The sequence below is a fragment of the Ammodytes marinus genome (genome assembly GCF_949987685.1).
Source record: "Ammodytes marinus genome assembly, chromosome: 14".
NCBI classification, from domain to species: Eukaryota; Metazoa; Chordata; class Actinopteri; order Uranoscopiformes; family Ammodytidae; genus Ammodytes; species Ammodytes marinus.
The window spans coordinates 25297526-25311305 of NC_137218.1; the positions used below are offsets into that span (position 1 = coordinate 25297526).

The 13780-nt window shown below is 44.5% G+C and overlaps 2 protein-coding genes across 5 annotated transcripts in view; both read left to right on the plus strand.

Annotated features, from left to right (window-relative positions):
* The window catches only part of arhgap32b (Rho GTPase activating protein 32b), a gene marked incomplete at its 3' end in the record, with an annotated part of 41921 nt that extends 36795 nt beyond the window's left edge, over nt 1-5126 (plus strand). For all 4 annotated transcript variants that reach the window (XM_080041399.1, XM_080041400.1, XM_080041401.1 and 1 more), the window contains 3 exons: nt 438-1205; nt 1916-2586; nt 2931-5126. In XM_080041399.1, the coding sequence (XP_079897525.1) occupies nt 438-1205; nt 1916-2586; nt 2931-5126 (3635 nt within the window). The remainder of the gene's footprint in view (nt 1-437; nt 1206-1915; nt 2587-2930) is intronic.
* A 4603-nt stretch (nt 5127-9729) lies between these two features.
* Nucleotides 9730-13311, plus strand: h3f3c (H3 histone, family 3C). The gene is made up of 4 exons (XM_080041733.1): nt 9730-9865; nt 11059-11199; nt 11670-11823; nt 11948-13311. The coding sequence occupies exons 2-4, from the start codon at nt 11072-11074 to the stop codon at nt 12074-12076; spliced, it is 411 nt and encodes a 136-aa protein (XP_079897859.1). The 5' UTR covers nt 9730-9865; nt 11059-11071; the 3' UTR covers nt 12077-13311.
* The last annotated feature ends 469 nt before the right edge of the window (nt 13312-13780 follow it).

The following is a 13780-nucleotide window of genomic DNA, read 5'->3' on the forward strand; positions in this document are numbered from 1 at the left end:
TTAGGGCAGACAGAATCTTGTCTTTTATAAGTTTCTTGTTAAACTTTACTGTTTGCTTCTGACTGCCAATCCCACTTGTCCTACCCTGTTTTTTGATTTAAGTTCTTCTCCACCGCCATGCGTAAAGCCAGTGAACCGCATTATATCTGTTGAAAGGACCAGTAACACGGCTTACGAATGAGTTCTCACACATAACCTACACCTATATACACCCACACGTTCATTCTCACACATCTGATGTTCTATAGCACATGCTACTTTTCCACATGCTGGACAATTTATTTTCTAATCGACTAGTGTTTCTGGAGCAGACTAGTGAGGCAGTGAGCATTTAAACGTTCAACCCACTAGTCATGTGCATCGCTAACACAAAGGTTTAGCCTTTTAAAATGCATTGTTGATTAATAATCCAATTTTTCTCCTCTCGCTACCTTCAGGAGAGTCTAAGGTGTACCGTCCTCGGCGGCCCCGCTCCAGCAGCGATGCCCTGTCGGCCTCCTTTAACGGTGAGCTGCTGGACAGCCGGCAGCACTGCAACTCCTACGACAACCTGGACGGCACAGAGGACAGTGATGCAGACGACGGGCCCATCTGTGTGCCCGCCCTCATCTCCCCTCCACGCTCTGCAGGGGAAGACGTAGACCTCAGCCCGCCAGACATCGGCATGGCCTCCTTGGACTTTGACCCCATGTCTTTCCAGTGCAGTGGACCTGACACCTCCTACGCCTTCCCCCTGGATGACTCACCGGCTGGGGCAGAGGGCTCCACGTTAAGGAGGAACCCTGGCCTCTCGGCCTCCTTCTTGGGCACTTTGACCACAGACTTCAAGGCGGACAACAAGAAACTCACCACTTCCTATTCCTACACTGATAAACCCACGCAGGCTGTGTCGCCTATCAAATGTGGGAAGACCACTAGTTTGACACCGTTTGCCACTTCAGAGCTTTTCTCTACAGAAATACCTGAGAAGAATACAGCTGGACAGGCCTCTACTCCACAACCGTCATCTCCTCCTTCAGTAGCCCATGACTCTCCTCCCCTCATGGGCAGTGTGCTGCTCAGGGCAACCGAGCCGCTGCTAAGTGAAGCTTTCCAAATGGAGCTCCAGTCTAAGCTGGCAGCCTTTGACAGTGTGGACAGTGGAGAGCTGAAGGGAGTGGACAGCATACAGCAGGAGCCAGCTGCCACAAGCCAAGACTTCCCAGGTAAGGACCAGAGAATTACCTTTTCAAGTGTGTTATGGCACATTTTCTCATTTGCCACCACTGCTAATTGACACTATGTACAGTTAATTCCAGGGTAATAAGACGCACCAGTTTATCAGACACAATTTGAGAATTTAACCGTTTTCGTTTCTTTACAGTAGCTTTTTTATCCAGCCTGGAACTTGTGTTTCTTTTCAGGGACTGGTTCACAATAAATCCATACTCTGAGATCCAAGATTGATGGTCTTTTTGTCCAAATTTAATCCATTATCGATCGTTTCATGTTTGTTAGCTTTGATGCTGAATGGCACATTAGCTATCCCATGATGCTCTGGTGGAGTCTTTCAACGAGTTTTGTTTTCGCTTGTCCCTGTGTCAATGTATGTGTCAAAAAAAGTATAAAAAGTGCGTCTTATACACTGGATTTTACAGTACATTTAAAATAAGTTATACATTGTGCTATTAATTATTAATTAAATTACATGCTTTTTTTTCTAGGTTTAGTTTCTCAGCTTTGCCTGGATATCATCTTAAACAAATCTTTTCATGTAACGCCCGAGCACCACGCTTAACTTTTCCCCTCTTTTCCTAAACTTGAAGCACCTTACCTGCCTGCCTGTCTGCCTGCCGTCACCTTGCTTCACCTACTGCTCTCTTGCTTATTCATTCTTCAAATATAGATCCCTTTTGTATTTCTGTGTCCCTGCTAGGAGTCGTAGCTGTGGACTCTTCTCTGAAGGACCTCACCCTCCGTTCCCTCAGCTCTACAGCTCCCATTACCACCAGCACCCATCCTCCTCCTCCCCCTCCTAAAAACGCTGCCCGCATGTTGGCCCTGGCCCTGGCTGAGTCTGCCCAGCAGGTCCAGAGTCAGTCTCAGTCCCGCTGCTCTGAGCCCCACACACCGGTGTCTCCACTAGAGTCACCACAGGACTCTGACTTCCAGGACTTGCCGTTTCCACTGCTCCTTCATTCCCACAATTCTGAGGATGAGGAGGAGGTGGAGGAGGAGGAAGCAGGGAGAGGAAGTTCCCTGGCTCCAACTGTCAGCCCAGTCTCATCTTATCCTACTACTTCCAGTCCTAACAAGACTCAGCCACTAGAGTTACCAGGCGCCATTACAGAGGCATTAGACAGTGCCAAGGCCTCGCCAGTCTCATCTCCTACACAGCAACAAGCAGACTCCACCACAGACACTCCTCTTTACAAGTGTGCCCCACTCCCCAGTTCATCTGGCCTGACTTCTCCGAGCAGGAAAAGTCCAGAGAGGCAACAGTCAGTCACAGGAGCAGTCCAAGTCCACAGTAGTTCAGCTAGTAGCAGCCCAGCCACCAGCCCCAGGGGCAGAGGCAAAGACACTGCAGTCTTACCTGTTCCTGTGGTGAGTTTACACGTGTAGATTTTTTACTTCTACATTATTTGAGGTCATTATATTGTGATGAGTTGCAGTAAGCATGATCTAAGTAATAACATTAGTCATTTTAAATAGAGCTTAACATGAGTGGGTTCCCAGTAAGGGAGAGTTCAACCTTTTAGGAAATATGGTTATTTCTTGTGTTTTAATGGTCACATGCTCATTTGGGTTTCTACTAGAAACTGTTTTCAATTTCATGTAGTGTTCAACATCCCATTATTTTTTCCACAGTGCTAGTTCTGAATATCCTATTTCAGTGTCCGTCTGAAATGCTGCATTTTGAAAGTCTCTTTTGTTGTGTTTTGTCCCAGGTCAAACCAGAGGAGCCTTCGCCGGCCCTTATCCTTCCCAAACCATCAGACCAGCCCCGTCCGATACCTCAAAAGCCCAAAAGGCAGGCTGTCTCACTGCCCCAGCATCAGACCAAAACTCAGCAGCAGAGCCAACCTCAGAAACAGCCTCATCAACATCTACAGCCAATCTCTCAATCTCAGACTCCGGTCCAAACCAAACCCCAGCCCCTCTCCAAGGCGAGCGCCAGAGTGGCCCCCACCTCTGCTGAGCCTGCTGAGAAGCCTTGGGAGGCCATAAAGCCCGTACAGCCCTGTACAGAGCCGGCAAAGCACCATGGCTCGCACGGACCAGCCCCCCCGGCCCCTCCTGTCCGTACCATGGAGAGCAAACTGGCCACAGCAGCACTAAGCCAAAGTGAAGCCTCCTACCATCTACTAGGTGAGGGCCCCACACCTGGCCATCTGGAGGAGGCTCTGCCTCACCATCCGCCCTCTCCTCGTAAATCTTCCACCCACCAGCCAGCCTACCTGTACCACGCTAAAGGAGAGCCACTGCTAATCGAGCCTCCAGAAGCTGCATACTACCACCAGAGGCCCATTCCTCTGGGCCCGCAGTCCATGCCTCACCACTACCGGCCAGACAGTGTGCCCCCACACCTGTCCTTTGTGTCCAAATCTGAGCCTCAGATCCCTTACAGTGCCCGAGTAGACAACAGATACAGCACTTTAGGCCCCAGGTCCCAACACCACTCTATGAAGTCCAGAGGGCACACTCGCAATGTGTACGTGTCCCCAGGGCCGGGGCATCAGGGTTACAGCCATGATAGAGTCCACGGCTATCCCACCATCCGCAGGGTGCACTCTCTTCACGTTCCTTCCACTATCCGCTCAGTGCCCATCCAAAGGACAGAAGTTCCTCCGGAAGACGAGATGTTCCTCTACCACCGGCCCATCTATCAGTGCAAAGCCTACCAGCAGCCTCCTCCTCCTCCCCCTCCTCCTCCTCCACAGCAGCAGCAGTCGTCACAAGCCGACTACCACGTCACCCAGCTGCAGCCTTACTTTGAAAATGGACGTGTTCAGTATCGCTACAGTCCGTACTCTGGTTCAAATCCTTTGGAAGGGCCTTACTATGACATCGACCCTTACGGCACCATCAGAGTCCGACACTGCCATTCCCACGGCAACAGCAGAGATCCTGGAGCTGTGGCTGCTCGAGCTGGAGGAAAAGCAGCTGGCTACCACTACATTGCCCGTCCTGTTCTCCCGCCCGGGAAGGAGCACAGCTTTGTGAGCAGGGACATGCCCCCCGCTCACGGCACCAAGGAGGCCGCTGCTTACCTGGCCTGGGACCCAGAGGAGTCAGAAAGGCTCCGTATGCACTCCATCCGCAGGGAGAGCCGAGCCAGGCAGAAGATCAAAGGCCCGGTCCTATCTCAGTACGACAACGTGGGCTTGTTTGCACCGGCAGATATGTCGGGCTATGAAACGCTGCACCTGCGCAGTAAATCTGACCCGGGTAAAGCTGTGCTGGTTGCAGTGGAGAGCAAAGATGGCCGCTACCTCCCCAGACACATGCTGTCAGACCCCGACGTCCTCATGTACATGGAGACCGACAAGCACGTCCAGGGCAGCGCAGTGGGAGACAGGTCGGACGGCTCAGCCAAGCAAAGCAGTTCCAAGAAATACCAATCGTCTCACTCCCTTCATCAGCAGGAGAGCGGCCAGCACGCAGACGACAGGCCGTCTAAACACTGGCAGCAGCAGGACTATCCCAACAAGAGGAGCTTCACACCGCGCTACGACTGTCCCGATTCTGACCACCACCAGAGCAAAGTGAAAACATCCAGCGGCTACCACAGTACAGAGAACCAGCCATCGGCCCCCAGGGAACAACTGGCCCGCTCCAAACCGGAGCGATCGCACAGTGTCCGAGAGCAGCAGCAGCACTACAGCCACAGCAAACAGGAAGTGGACAGAGACTACTCGTATCAGAAACCGCCTCTGTCCCACTACGATAACTTAGACGATTACCACCCAGTACCTCAGCCTCAGGCCCCTGTCCCTAAACGTGGAGGCTCCAGCTCCTATCCCGCCCCAGGGTTTCCAGGGAGCCAGAGCAACAGAGCGTACTCCACAGCACTGGGCCAGGGAGCCTATCTCCAGACTGACCTGGCCATGCAGAGGCCAGACACGGAGATCCGTACAGAATGAAGCATTTATGGGGGATGGGGGAGGGGGAGGGGCCTGTGAAATGATATTTGGCTATGTAGAAGACTCTGTTGAGCTATGGTGGAGCAGCCTCTGCAGGACAGTGGACTGTTGTATCACCAATCGTTTTTGCTCCTGTGTATTTTTAATGAAAGAAAAATTGTAAGTCTTTTTTTATATATAAAGTCCTGAATGTACCTTAAATTATTGTCCAAGAGGTCATATTAATTCTGATCGATTGGGACAGTAGCCAGTCATAAATGTATATGATATGAAAGACATAAGGTACTTTTAACAGGAACCACAAAAATTTAAAATATATATACTATATATGTGTACATGAATAGAGTCACTAGAAAAAAGGGATTTTTAGTTGTATTTTGTTTTGTTTTTAGGTGAGGCGTTGGGTATGAGCATCAAGTGGGATTAAGGTTTTGCATTTTAGAAATGCATGCACTCTATTTCTTACAGAACAGTTCTGTGTACTTCACCATCCATGGGCGTCTGTTTGGATTTTACAGCACAAGTTATTGAAGGAAGATACATGAAGTCCTCTGCTAATATGTGCACAAGTTGGCGGTATATTTGTCCACCATTCTGGAGGAAACTGACTGACTGACTGTGAGGTTTGATAAGGAGCTGCAATGTGTTACTTTCAGTTAATATCGTGGTTATCAACGTCTTATTTTCTTTGTGACTGTGCCATTTTTCTGTAACTTTGCTATGAACTGATTTCAATGGTTTTTAATGGAATGTTTTGGTACTTGTTTGTTCTTCATTGGAAGAGGGACCAAAAGACTTGGCGCAGTTGTTGCACATAAGGGGCAAAGAGGGGAAGATGGACGAATGCCTGTTGTACCTTAAGATAAGATGCTGTGTAAGAGGATATTTTCATTTCCTTTCATTGCATTCACGGTACTTTCCTGAACTGGACTGAGGCTTAAAAACCTTGTCCTCTCAGACAACGTGGTGAAGAACATTTTGCCGCTGCTTTATGGAAAAAAACAACTTGGTCATGAGCCTTAAATTTTGTTCCTACAGACCATATTTTGCTTTCTGTCATTTCTGTCAAGTCCATTGTCATAATGCACAAACATTGTGATATGTAGATTCAAGATCACTTTTGATGATTCTTGACAGATCAGGGTTGACAGGTGACCTACTGGGGTTATTTAGTTTTGTACCAACTCACTTGTTCTGACTTTAAAATGGTGAGGAAGGGAATTTTCTTTTTTTAAAGATACCCTGGGGGCCATTCATTTTCAGTCTGAAAAGCAATGTATAGTACGTTCATCTGGTATTATACTACATGCCCTTTTGGTTAACCATAATGTATGGATTACAAAATGTTTCAAATATGTCTAAATCCAGGTTGTACTCTGTAACTGTTTGACTTCTATATCGCTTGCAGGTTTTGCTCCTCTTGCCTTATCCAAAGCCTCTTCCTTTTCAGATGGGGCGTTGAAGTAAGGCACCGTGTACTTGAATGTGAAAACACTCTTGTCTCAAACTAGAGCTATCTAAACTTAGATATGAAATAAATAAAACTGTTCAGCAATAGCTGTAATCCATGTCATTTCAATATGTGCATGATGTTACCAACACACCTCTGCTTGGTGCAGCCTGGCTTTTCCACGAGAATGGACAGAAATAAAAACGACAGTCTAGTTTAGGAGACAGGAACACAAAACAGAAGCAGTTAATATAATAACATTCAAGGTAGAATAATGTATGTGAACTCAGAAGGCTTTATATAGCTATCAAAATGTAAAGGATATAAGTTGTTCATTTGTCCTTCAAGTCAAATATATTTCAGAGTTTATCCTACATTATCATTGGTGGTGTTAATGTGCCAGGAATGGCTGTGTGCAATTTATTATAATAAGGAAGGAAATGCATTGCTGTTAGACCTCAAGAATGCACACAATGGGTTTTGGTGAGTATATCTGAATGTAAAGGCCACCTTTACAGATTGCCTATTTTAATAATATTGGGAAAATAGGCCGTAATGTCTTTCTGTGTTTAAACCAGGATTGTAATTTATGGCCAACCTGACCAATCTGGATTCTATCATAAACACAGCAAAACCGTTGACACCATCAACCACACCAGTTCCCTCTCATAACTTGAAAATGCATTACTGGTGGTACACAGAGCCGGCCCGAGGCATAAGCGAATTAAGCGGTCGCTTAGGGCCCCCGACCGCCAGGGGGGCCCCCTCCAAAAAAAAATTTTTTTTGTTTGTGTGTTTGATATTAACATAATATTATGCAAATGTGAGTTATCATACAAAAAAAAGAATACAATATTTTGGTCTAAATAATTTATAGCCTAAAAGTGTAATCGGTTCATCTGGGAGGTAATCCGAAATTATCTGATCATGTCGCGTTCACATCCATGCACAGTGTGTATTGAGTTTATTTAAAAACAATTGGAAATGGGGCTGCCCTCAGTTGCCCATGCACTGTGTATAGTGTATAGCCTATTTCAGCCTCGTCTGTGGGAAAAAAGATACAGTAGCTGGACAACAGAGTTCTTCTGCTTCGTTCCTCTCACTGCATTTAAATGCATTCATTATATTACAGAGAAATATGTCCCGTAAAAGAAAAAGAGCTCCAAGCCCAACCCAGAGGACCCTCCATAATATTTTATTTTATATTAATATTTTTATGGAAAATCCATGTGTCCTTCAATAGCTTCTAATTCATCTGGCCCAGTGTCTCCAAATAATTTGTTCACACAATTTCTCAGATTTAGCCTCTTAATTTTCCTCTCAAAGTGCACCAGATTCATGCATTTCACTTTAAAAAGGTTAAAAAAATCTCCCGGGGGGGCATACCCCCGGATCCCCCTAGGAAGGTCTGAATCTCCGCTGTCTAATATTTTCGCACAGCTGCACAGTGGAGACACTAGCGGAAAACACTGGGTGTGAATGACATTTAACAAAGGTCTATAGCTTCGGCAGCGCTAACATTGGAGAGGGGCCCCCTATTCACATTTCGCTTAGGGCCCCCTGAAGGCTTGGGCCGGCTCTTGTGGTACGAATTCAAATATTTATCATCCAAAATTAATTTTAAACATTCCATTGCCCTTGTTACCTATGGCTCTCAACATGGTTCTGTGCTTGGTCCCCTCTGATCCTACATCATCATGCCCTCCGTTTCTGCATGTTTGCTGTAACCCAGCTGTCTCCTGCTCCATTCTTACAACCTGCAGTGACTGCCTACTAACACATGGAAATACTGGATGCATAAAAGTCGACTGCCAATTATTCTGAAATCCTAATACTGTTGGCTCAAACTCCCTCAGTCACAACACACAACCAAGTCCTCCCCAGACCGTCATTCACTGCTGCATAAATTAATTCCTGCTTCCATCACATGCTTCTTCTAGAGAAAAAGCTCTGCAGATGTTACATTGATGCAGCATTTTGGCCTAGAGAATACAAGTTATCATGTTTCAGCTGAATGGTGCTAAATAACATTGTCTAGATTTGTCCAGAATAAAAATGAATTATGTAAGGTGTGCAGTTGAAGCAGAGTTCAGAAGTAGATGTGTTGGTTCAGACAGGTCATTATACCTGGCATCCTAAAGATTGAATTTTAAACTGCTGAGGTGATGTGAGTACAAACACATTATTGCAGAGTTCTGTATGCACTCTGCAAGATGAGCTAAAGAAGGACTTTATATGTGGCCAACAGGGGGCACTACACAAATGACTGCTCAAGGGCGAAGAATCATGAGGGTCTGACATGAAATGATTAATCAATCAAAGTCGTTAGTATGTAGCTTGGCATAGCCCTAATGTGAACATGACTTGTTACAGCATGTAGGCCTTTGCTCGAATCTTATCCACATTAACTGGGTTGGAATATGCATGCATACCTACTACTGTTTCATCTCCAATAATGTGCATATGCCTACCACAATAAAACCTAGGCTACATATTGGTTTTCGTCTTGACATTCCGTGGCTTAGGTAGCCTATACACTTTATTTTGATGAAACGTATTCTGCACAACCATTCAAAAAGTGTTACAACCGTTCCTGGTCCCAACCAATAATAATTTTTTTCCACGTCACTAATTGACTGCTTATAGCATATATCTGCATGAAGATAGACACTGAACGCTGCTTTAACATTGTATCATGTGACAATGTTGGCCTGTGACACTGATGATACAAAAAAGAACACATTTTAATCAAATGAATAGACAAACACTTAACGTAAAGTAAATACAATTCCGTTAAGGCGAGTTACAATGTTACTTTCGTAGCCTACAATAGGTCTACAATAGTGTGAGGCAGGTAACTTGGAGACTATCAATTAGAAACTAGTATTTTCTCCAAAGGCAAAATAAATAGCCGTGTTTGGGGGGTCCTACTCACCACACACTATATATTATGCGCTATATTATCCCTCTTCAGTGTAGTGTAATTAAATGTATTAAACTGCAACAGTTATTACAAATTACATGAAAATATAGGGGAGGGGGGGTAGCAGGTTTATTGTCGCATCGTATTGAAAACGGACACCGCCTGGAACAAAAAAGTTACTATAGAGGAAATGAAGTTACAATGTTTACAGCAGTTGCATTGTGGGAGACAGATGATTGACACGGCCGCCATTTTGCTCCAGCGCTCTCTGCTTCCATTGTGTGAGAGATAGTAAATATCTGACACTGCCAGACAACCACATCACACTTGTGTCCGTGCGAAGAGAAAGCGTTAAATTCGCCCTCGGTAAGACACATTTTTGTAATTTTTTCTTAAACTTATAGTAATATTCAGCTTTTAGTGTGTGAAATGAGACAAATAAAGTTGTTTGGGTGCTGAAATAACGTATTATTTCGACGCCTTAGAGAAGAGGAAAGCTCAGGCTGAGAGAAAAACGGCTCAGTAGGCTACTTCCACTGCCGAAATATCTGCTCCACTTTCACAGGCCATTTCTACTTCGCTGTTTTGCTTCAGTATACCATCGCTTCACTCGCCTTGACGCTTATTTGATAGCTACACATGTCTCCTATGTATTGTTGGTACTTGTATGTACGCACGTTGTTTTGTTTTTGTAGAAAAATGTCAAAGTTTCGGTCCAGCTCTGCCTGTATTCCAGTAGGTTAATTTCTGTTTGCGGCCATAATCTTGCGGTATGAGGCGGGATCAACGCTGCAGAATGAAACACCATTGCTCCTGAAATTCGAGAGAGACGAAGCGGATTGGTTAACTTCAGAATGATGGCCTGTTCAGCTGTGTGATTGGTGTAGGCGGGTCGACAGTGTCAATTGGCTCGGCATCGTCTGTCTGCAGCTGCCAGACAGGACCTAAAGTTTTCCCAGGCGAGCCAGTGAGACTGAACCAACCTGAAATACTTTTGTATCTTGATGAAAGGAAAACATAAATATTGTCGTGTAAAATGAAGGGAAAAAAATATTATACTTGACTGACCCCCATGAAGACATTTGGGCAGATTTAAAGAGTAAATACTAATAATAAAAAACAAACAAAAAACTGTAAACCCTAAATCTAATCTAATAATTACCAAAAGGTATATGGAGCTGGCACTAACTTTTCAGTATTCAACCGATTATATAATAATAGATGTATTCACTTATATTTTTCACCGGTCTGATAATCCTTTACTGCTTTTTGTTAGTTTTGCATCTCCAAACATACAAGCATTCACGTTTAGGCTGAACATTTTCACAATATTATTATTGTTTACATATATTTTGCCTGATAACTTAGAAGTTTATTTTGTTTAGAGTGCAAAACAACACAATTAATTCAGAAGTCATGTATGAAAAAACAACCCGTTATAATATAATTGATAACTGCGTGTGTTGAGGGTGTACGAAAAAACAGAGAGGAAAAGTTTGAACTATACGTATTATAAACAATGCAAATTATGCTGTTATATTTTCCGTTACTTCCTTCAGGTGATTCGTCGTAATGGCTCGTACCAAGCAGACTGCTCGTAAGTCCACTGGAGGAAAGGCTCCCCGTAAACAGCTGGCCACCAAGGCTGCTCGCAAGAGTGCCCCTTCTACTGGTGGAGTCAAGAAGCCCCATCGTTACAGGTAACTGCCCCTCCAAACACACATTTATTTGACTAAAAAAGATTCCCAAAGTAGGAACAAAAAAGCAGCTCTCTCTTTTTTTCTCCATCTTTCTGAAAACCTGTATTCAATAACCCCAGTCAGATTTCCCTCTCCTTATGACATCATAATGGGAGAAGCCACTCCCCCTCATTACCAACCTGACTTATCACTACCTCCACCTGTGATAAGCACATCCCCAGATACACCTGAATCTAACTGACAGTACAATACAAACCAGCAGATATATTCAGGGCCAATCAGAGCAGACTGGGCTTTTTGGAAGGCTGGGCTTAAAGGGACAGCCTTGACTCATGACTCAACTAATTATAATTTAGAGGCATTATTCCTTTGCAGGATAAATCCTGTTCACCTGGTAGGATGCAAAATGGACCTGTTAGAATCTAAACATTGGAATGAGGCATTGAGCTGGAGTTGGTTGTGTGTTTCAGGCCCGGTACCGTGGCTCTGAGAGAGATCCGTCGCTACCAGAAGTCCACTGAGCTGCTGATCCGCAAGCTGCCCTTCCAGCGCCTGGTGAGGGAGATCGCTCAGGACTTCAAGACCGACCTGCGCTTCCAGAGCGCCGCCATTGGAGCCCTGCAGGTGTGTGTGTGTGTGTACGAATTAATATTATATTAGTCATTTTGTGTGTCTGTGTCAAAAACCACTTAAGTATTTTCTTCCCAACTCTAAACAGTGACCTCTTTGTGTGTGTGTGTGTCTGCAGGAGGCCAGTGAGGCGTACCTGGTGGGTCTGTTTGAGGACACCAACCTGTGTGCCATCCATGCCAAGCGTGTCACCATCATGCCCAAAGACATCCAGCTGGCACGTCGCATTCGTGGAGAGCGTGCTTAGACGGCCTCCCTAATGTGTACCCTCTGTCCTGGTTCTCTTCACCTGTCCCTGCCCTCACTCCCTCATTCGTCCCCTCCCATCCCTCCCCAGCCTCTCAGTAGACTTTAGAGTAATCCTGATTATGAAGAGATAGAAATATGTTCATGTCTGGTCTCTCATAGTTTTCTTGTCTTCACCAAATGTTTTTAGGGTACCTTTTTGTGCATGTAAAGAGTTTTTCAGATCAGAAGCACATGTGCACACATACTCAAGCGTGTGTCACTGGGTTTGGGTGGTGCTTGAAAACATGAAGGCCACCCTTTAAACTCACCTGGATTCCTCGGTGGTGGGAGGCCAGGAGGTGTAGTTTGTGTGACTAACAGAGCTGAAGCAGAGGGACGTGTCCAAGGGGCTAGTCTGCTTAAGGGGAGCTGCAACTTCCACAGCAGGGTGCTAATAAAACTAGTCCTAAGGCCTGAGCCTGGTTTGAACAGCATCGTCCCCTCCTGTCCACTTCATCCCTCTACAACCCAACACCCCCTCACCTCTGTAACCTGCACTGGGAGGGGATGGGCCTCTGTTGGTCTGTCTGTGTGCATGTGTGCGCTCTGATCTGAAACCACTTGTACTCAACAAAAAAGAATCTTTCGGTTGCTTAAGAGTATTGATTATCGTTGTGGATATGGTGTCTATTTTTTTTTACGCATATAATTCATAGATAAACATTTCTTCTCTTTACCACTTCCAAAATCATTAGATTAAGAGAAAACTATTAATATTGCCGACATGGTTATCAGGTTCCTTTTTTTTGTTTTACAGGGGTCTGATTTGCTATAGAAAATCAGGAAGGGCTTCTCTGGTTTACAAGGCAACTTCAATTCTAATGGCAGCCACATGGGGGCGATGGTTTACCATCTGTTCCTCTATTCAATTGTTCACTGTTAATCAGTCATCACACATTATGCTCTCTCTATCTTTATCGCCACTAGGATTTAGACTTGTCTAAACAGTATGAATTGACACTCTAGTGAGAGGTATACTCTGCATGTTTAGGGTCTGTAGTCTCTTGCATTCGATGTAGATCTGAACATTTAATCTGTCCTTTTCTCAAAATTTGTGATACACAATATAACCTCATATTTGTTTTCTTTTATATTTTTCTTATTCCTCAAGATTTTCAGACGTATAAATAAACTGATCTTTGTATTTTCCAAATTTCTCATATTATGGTGGTAATAAATAGGTGTTAAAACAAACTGATGTGTGTGATTGATGTACTTCACTCGTTGACTACTGATACTCTACAGTGGCTATCCAAAAGAAAGGTTGTCAGTTAGTAACTGGCCTGCTGTGTAGGCAGGGAACATTTATATGTATGGGGTATTTCCACAACACCCTATTATATATAAAGCAGGGGTGTCCAAACTACGGCCCGCGCTTTTTATTGGCCCGCGGCTGATTTTAAAGGTATAACGTAATTTGGCCCTTTTATTTTATTTTATTAATTTTTTTAGTTAACCCACTAGTGCAGGGGTGTCAAAACTGATTGATTGACCCGCAGCACATTTTAAAAATATAATGTAATATGACCATTTAAATTTTTAAATAATTTAAATGCATTCATTATATTAGAGAGAAATATGTCCCATAAAAGAAAAAGAGCACCAAGCCCATCCCAGAGGACCCTGCATAATATTTTATTTTAAATTAATATTATTGTGGAAA